Here is a 7,244-nt window from a genome sequence, read left to right as displayed (position 1 = left end):
CTTGGAAGAATGGAATACCAAATGTAAGGAATTTAATGCCAATGAATTATAGAAAAGGAATTTAATACCAAAGAAATCATTGGTCAGGCTTGGAAGATTGGAATACCAAAGAAATTTAATTCCCAATTTAAGGAATTTAGTGCCAAAGAAACCATTAATCAGACTTGGAAGAACAGCTGAATTGTAATCAGAGTGACCATGAAGTGTGAACTGTGATTGTCTTTTGAAGTTTTAGTGCTTTAAATATTTTTCTCAGAGCAGCACTGCTCCATTCAGTTAAACATGTCTAATAAAATCCTGCTCTGTTTATGGAAGTCTCACTAGAATAAGCAAGCTGTGCTGAGGATGAATCAAAAGGAAATTACATGTATATGTGTATTTGAGGCTTTTTGGTAGAGGAGAAATAAGATTTTTTTTTTTGTTTATGAGGGTGATCTGGTTTTTTTTACCAGGGCTTTGGCAGACACGAGGCAGATGGGGAAGCTCAGCAAAGACCAGTTTGCACTTGCCATGTATCTCATTCAACAGAAGGTCAGCAAAGGGATTGATCCTCCCCAAGTGTTATCCCCAGATATGATCCCTCCCACAGAGAGGAACACTCCCATCCAGGTAAGTCAGTGATTATTTGTAGGTAACACTGAATTTATGTGCTTTGAAATGGGTTTTAAATAGGAATTTTGTACTTTTTTTTTTTAAATAGCTTGGTAAAGAATTGCCAGTATTTTTTTCTTACCTCCTCTTACAAATTTCTTTAACATTTGAAAATAAATGTAGATTTCTAATAACTAAGGCCGTGAGTAAAGAAAAATGCAGTAAAATATTCCATAAAATAAACTATTCCATAAAAGGAGTCATAATGCTGAAAAAAGTCTGGGATGAAAAATACTCCTTTGTTATAGAGTTTTTTCTTAATTTTTAATTTTTTTAATATTTTGATTTTAACAACATATAAATTATAATATAGATGTATATATTTATATATTATCTCTCTCTATAATTTTAACTTTGAGGAACTCCTAACAGCAAATATTAAAAGCTGGTTGAGTATCCTGTCCCTGACTGTGATCAGCACCAAATTCCTCTGGAGAAATTTTTTAATGGCTAAGTGAAGGGTGATGACTTCTTAGTTTCTGGGATTCATCCCTTGTATCATGCCAGTCCACAGTCCTGCATCCATCCCTGCTAATAAAGGAGCACCTGAGCCTTTGCTAAACTCTGCTTTACTCCTTTCCTCCACACTGTATTTCTGAAAATGAGATGAATAAACCCTTCTATCCTGTCAATACCTTCCTCTGTTCTATAAACTACACTGTATTTTTCTTTAATTTTTTTTTTTTTTTTTTAACTTTCCCTAACCAGAAACCTTTCAGAGCTCTAAATAACTTCACTGTTGCTGTTGCTGTGATCCTTTTAAGGTTTCTCCCATCTCCTTTTTCTGTAGACTCTGTCAGGGTACTTGACCCCTGTAGGAACTGAGATCTCAGCCCTCACAGAGATGCGGCGTGTGAGTAACTGTGACACCCAAAGGAATGCCCATTTTTTTTTTGTGTCTGATGCTGCTGACTTCAAAACCTGGTTTTATTTCTCCACCTTTGCCTGTCTCTGCTCTTGAGTTCTGTGCCACTTGCCCTTGGCATGATGGGATGTCACAGCAGTGTGAAGGGCCCAGCACTGGCTGCTGACCTGGTGATATTTATTCCCTCACCAATTGCTCTGTCAGGAAGTTTCTGGGACAGGAACAGTCGAAGTTACTCATGGATTAGTTCTCTGAAATTATGAGCAGTAAATACATCTTTAAGCTTCCCATTATTTCCAACTAATTCCAATTTTTTTCCACCTAATGTGTGTTTAGCTGAGCATAACATGAAATAAACTGAGCTTTATTTAGCTGAGCATAACATGAAATAAACTGAGCTTAGTGAGCTTAGTTAAGTGGTTCTTATCCTAAGCAAAGCAGCAGCTCGTTTTAACTTCTTTCATAGTCCTGTTGGGTGACACCTTCCTGTGACCCTGTCCAGCATTCAGTGCAGGTCTCTCAGCAAATCTCTATCTGGCCTGACAAAATCAAAGTGATATAAGAAGCTTTTGATTTGTTACCTTGAAGAATTAGTCTGGATTATTTTTTATTTATGATGACATAATGGCGTGTTACAAAAGAAATGATCACCCAAAATGAGGACTTAATTTAATTTAATTTAATGTAATTATTTAAACTCTATACTCACCTGTTGTTTCTACAAAAATGTCACCTTTTAGTCTGCTGATTTTGATTTATTGATTAGGTTCTTGTTTAGTTTTCTATGTTTAATAAAGCCAAGCTTTCTGTGGTTATCACAGCAACCTCGAAGTGAGCGAAGCAAGCAAACTGTACTTTCTTCTTTTTAAAATGCTATTTAAAAATTGTAGGTCTCCTGTTTTTTCATGCTAACAGGGAGTTCAGTGCTGCAGTTTTTGCTCAGTTGCAGTGGGTTTTCTTAGAGCAGTCCTTTTTATAGTAATAACCATTTTTGTACCTAGTGCTGAGATCCTTTCTTAATAACTTCTGATAGTCTTATCTAAAAGACAAGGGGTGCCCTCTGCATCTTCCCTGATCTACCCCTGAATGGGTGCAGAAATGACCTGAATAATTGCAGAACTTGCCATGAATTTGTGGCAGGGCTCAAGAAAACTGAAATTACAATCTGCTGTCCTTGAGTTCCCTGGAAACTTTACTATTGACTGCAACAGAGCTGGGGTTTAGGTTTTGAATTTTAATTTGAATTCTTCCAGAGCCTGCAGTTTATTTGTTCCCCTTGTGCATGTCCTCTCACTGCTGTGTGCCCCAACTCTCCTGGCTGTTAAACAGCCACAGAGACAATTCTCCTGTCCCTCAGGCAGAATTGCTTGGCATGTTCCTGCTTGTTGCACAATAATTTGATGTGTCTCGTAGCACTTTGCAAAATCATATAAAGAGGATTTTGTATGCCACCTCTGTCCTCAGCCTTTGGAAAGGAAGAGCTTCTGTGACCACTCAACATTTTAATTGACTGTTTCATTCTTTACAGGACAGTGCAAGTTCTGTTGGATCAGGAGAATTCACAGGAGTGAAGGAGCTGGATGATATTAGCCAAGAAATCGCTCAGCTGCAGAGGTAAAGTTGTGGATTGTTAACAAAATCTTGAACAATAAGCAAACAAGTCTATAGTGCTGATGTGTCAGTTACTTTTGTTTTCTTTTAGCCATTTTAGAATTTTATTTGTCGCTGAAATTGGTGACAAATCTCCCACTGATATCTTACAGTTATGCAAAGCCAGCCTGGATTCTACCAGGTGACTTCAGGACATTGCTTATGGCCACAGATAGTGTTTTTCAAAGAATAATTGATGCATATAAACCTTTACTCCTTAAAGAAATAGATGAGAATATGTGCTGGCTTTTTTAGCTACGTGGTGTTTCCAGAATAATATTTAATTGATTTTTGTGTGTGTTGTATTATTTAACTAATAATAAATACATGTGCTTGTTTTTCTGACAGAGAAAAATATTCACTAGAGCAGGACATTAGGGAAAAGGAAGAATCAATCAGACAGAAAACCAATGAAGTTCAGGTAAAATCTTCTGTTTATCCTTAGCAGCTTTCATTTGAATCCAAATAATATATGGGAATTAAGCATTTTTCATGTGTTTATGTTGCTGCTGGGCAAGTCTTCCTTTCTTTCATGGGATTTTCCTCTGACTTACAGAAAGAATTTTATTTTCCTGTTCTCCATCAGAAATGTTTTCATCTGATGCTGATTAATACAAAGATGATATGTGAACAATTTGGAAGGTTTTTTTTTAGTGCTTAGCTAAGACTGTAATTTAGGAAAACATTATTCAAGAGTATTGGTTTTGATAATCGGGATATAACTCAATGCCATGTGCACTGATTTATTTCCTGCTGTCTCAGACAAGTTCCTGCAGAAATAAAACAGCTGCAGGGGCCTAGAAAACCTTTTGGGTTTTGCAAAACCTGCTTATCTGTGGCTGATCATTCCTTGTAAGCTCCAAACTGTGGGATTTTCCTCAGGAACTGCAGAATGACTTAGACAGGGAGACAAGTACCTTGCAAGAGCTGGAGGCTCAGAAACAAGATGCCCAGGACAGGCTGGATGAGATGGACCAGCAGAAAGCCAAGCTGAAGGATATGCTCAATGATGTCAGGCAGAAATGCCAGGAAGAAACCCAGGTGGTGAGTGTGTGTTAATTCTGGACATGCCCAACAGTGGTTTTGTCTTCTGTTGAAGGAAATTCTATTTATTTAATGAACAAACTTGCTTTCTCTGTTCGTTTTGACCATAAATAGCAATTTCCACATGAATGCAGAGGTCCAAGAAAGGGTTTTGCTCCCCTGAATACCTCTCACTGTGGTCATAAAGGTGGAGTTGAGGCAGATGATCTCCAGGGGTCCCTTTCTACAGAAATTGTTGTTGTTCTGAGAATATAGAAAACATTTATTCGACCTAATAAGGCAGTTGAAAAGCATCAGAGACAGTCCATGGCAGTGGTGCAGGTTTTGAACCTCTGAAGGTCACCAGTGTTGAGTTAAAAGTGGGTTTTCAGGGAGATAAAATTGCCAATGGAAATAGCAGGTTACCTTAAGGTAGAAACTCTGTAACATGGTGTGAGAAAGTGTTGAAGAAAGAAGTGTTTAAGCAACTCTGTAATTTTAACTCTTATCAGAGTTAAAAATCAACTTCATGCTCCTTGATAAATGTTTGAATGCAAAAGGAGCCAGGTTCTGAAAACCCGGTCTAAGAAACACCTGTTAATTACCTATGTAATTACTGTGGTATTTCTGTGATTTAAAATAGTATTTCTTGGGTTTATTGATTGTGCTTTTATCATGGATTTTGTGCAACATCAGAAGCAGCACGAATTTCTTCATATTAAGTTCTATTTTCCTTAGCAATTGATAGGTTGCTTTACAACTTCCTGTTATTTATATTATAAATTCGTAATTTAATAAGTTAACGTTCATTTCAAATTTCACTTTTTTCAGATTTCATCACTAAAAATGCAGATTCAATCTCAGGAATCAGATTTAAAATTACAGGAAGATGACCTTAACAGAGCAAAAGCAGAACTGAATCGCCTGCAGCAGGAAGAGACTCAGCTGGAGCAGAGTATCCAGGCTGGAAAAGTGCAGCTTGAAACAATAATCAAATCTTTAAAATCAACACAGGAAGAAATAAACCAGGTATTCACTGTAGTTTATACAATTTTTTGCTTCTTGAAAGGCTGAGTTGAACATCACCTGGAAAGATTATTTTTAGAAGAGAAAACAAGTGGTGGCTCGTGAAATAAGCCTTTTATTTTTTTTTTTTAATCTGGTTTATTCCCAGTCTGAGTCAGGAAAAAATTCAATTCTGGTGGGGGGGGAGGGAAATGCAACTATCTGGCAACAGTGTTTAATGAGAATTTTCCTTCTCAGGCAAGAAGTAAACTTTCCCAACTGCAAGAGAGCCACCAGGAAGTCAACAAGAGCATAGAGGAATACAATGAAGCTCTCAATGGGATCCATGGGGGCAGCCTGACCAATTTAGCAGATATGAGTGAAGGCCTTGGACAGACAGAAAGAAGCAATTATGGAACTATGGTAAAAAAAATTACTGCTGCTTAGTGTATTTGGCAATAATTAAACTTGTGACTTGCACCTAATGTTAAATAGTTGGGTTTTGGTGCATTAGCAGAGCCCAGCAAGGCAGGGCAAGGCTTTGGTGCTGGTGGAAAAACTGATTTTTGAGCCTTTTGTTAGATCTTGTGCTGGGATTTTGTGCCTGTGTAACTGTGTGGATATGTAAGCAAACTGTGATTATGGAACCAAAAAGAAAAGGTCCTTCTATTTTGTCACCTGTCACGTGTTCAGCCTCAGGAGGGAGGTGGGACTTTATTTCCAGTTCAGGTGTTTTGTTTGTTCTTGCACATTGTCCAGTTGCCTTCTCTTGTTGTAAACTTCCCTTTAACCATCTATTTCCTCCTTATTTCCTAAAGAAGCTCTACAAATTCCTCCTTTGCAGTGAGCTGTGTTTATCACATATTGTTCCCTTCCCAAAATACATGGATGGTTCTCTTCTGCTTCAATAATTCCAGCACCATTTATCTCATTTATTATGTTTTCTTTTAATCAATATTTTTTCCAAATCATAACATCCTTCAGCTTCTTAAAGATTTTTCCAGTCCATTTCTATTGGGTATCTATTGTTGATTTAAATATTAAATAATCCTCGAAATCACAAGAATGTTCATTCTTTTTAAAGCCTGTTTTTTCTCTTAAATATAAAAGTTGCTTGGTTCTGCTTGCACACATACTTGGTGCTTCCTCATTAGGGAAACTTGTTTTCCAGAGCCCTTGTAAGCACAGTATTTGCTGTGGGTTTAGTATGAGGTTAAATATCTGTCATGTATAGTAAATATTCAGCAGGCATTGCTTTCAACTTGGTCTGTAAAAACAAACTGCTCAAAAGAAGATTAAAACCAACAATACATTGAAAAAGGTAGTCTTAAAACACTTCACTGCTTAGTTTCTCTGTTTGCATGGCTTGCATAATATTATATTTAATTTTCATTGGAAACTTCCAGATGTTTCTCTTACTTGCAAAACCTTCGAATCACTTACTGGAAGAAAACACCAGTGGATGTTCATAGTAATTTTTTTTAAAACCATTGTGCCCCTTTCCTGTTTCTCAATTCTTTCTTCCTCTTCCTCCTCTCCCCAGCTCCCTCCCTGCTGTTCTGAGAAGTATTAATTAAGATGTTTTCATGTGCACCTTGTAAAGGGATGAAAGAAGTGCTGTCTCTGCTGTAGGGGCAGTGTAAGTGGGTAGTTGTTGCTGGATATTCCTTATTTTGGGAGGGAATGGCTCTGGTTTTCCCTGGAAGTGCTGTACAGGGCAAACATGGCAAGGGCTGGTTTCATCAGAGACCCCCCAAAGCAGACCCAAACCAACCCAAATTAATGTCCTGAAGAGGTTTCAGAACTTGAGTTTGCTGCTTGGTCCTGCAGGAGATTTTTTACAACTTGACAAAGTTACATTTGGGCTCTGCTGGGAAACTTTTCTGTCATCAAAATGTTGGGGTGACTCTTCCTGCAGGAAGGGCTTTGTCATGGGAAATCACTGCTTGGAGCTGTAAGAAGGAGTTAACAAGAAGTTCAAGAATGAGTTAAAAAAAGAAGCCCAAGAATGAGTAAAAAAGAAGCTCAAGAATGAGTAAAAAAGAAGCTC

At 37.6% G+C, this 7,244-nt stretch overlaps 1 protein-coding gene across 1 annotated transcript in view; it reads left to right on the top strand.

Annotated features, from left to right (window-relative positions):
- Positions 1-7,244, top strand: part of EPS15L1 (epidermal growth factor receptor pathway substrate 15 like 1) — a 39,945-nt gene that overhangs the window by 3,455 nt on the left and 29,246 nt on the right. The window contains 6 exon segments of the mRNA XM_027666600.1: positions 430-609; positions 3,045-3,130; positions 3,515-3,587; positions 4,049-4,210; positions 5,021-5,218; positions 5,453-5,617. Of these exon segments, the coding sequence (XP_027522401.1) occupies positions 430-609; positions 3,045-3,130; positions 3,515-3,587; positions 4,049-4,210; positions 5,021-5,218; positions 5,453-5,617 (864 nt within the window).

The sequence above is a fragment of the Corapipo altera genome, unplaced genomic scaffold (assembly GCF_003945725.1).
Source record: "Corapipo altera isolate COAL_440 unplaced genomic scaffold, ASM394572v1 193, whole genome shotgun sequence".
NCBI lineage: Eukaryota > Metazoa > Chordata > Aves > Passeriformes > Pipridae > Corapipo > Corapipo altera.
The sequence above is the reverse complement of the archived record's forward strand: the minus strand, read 5'-3'. Positions and strand labels throughout refer to the sequence as shown.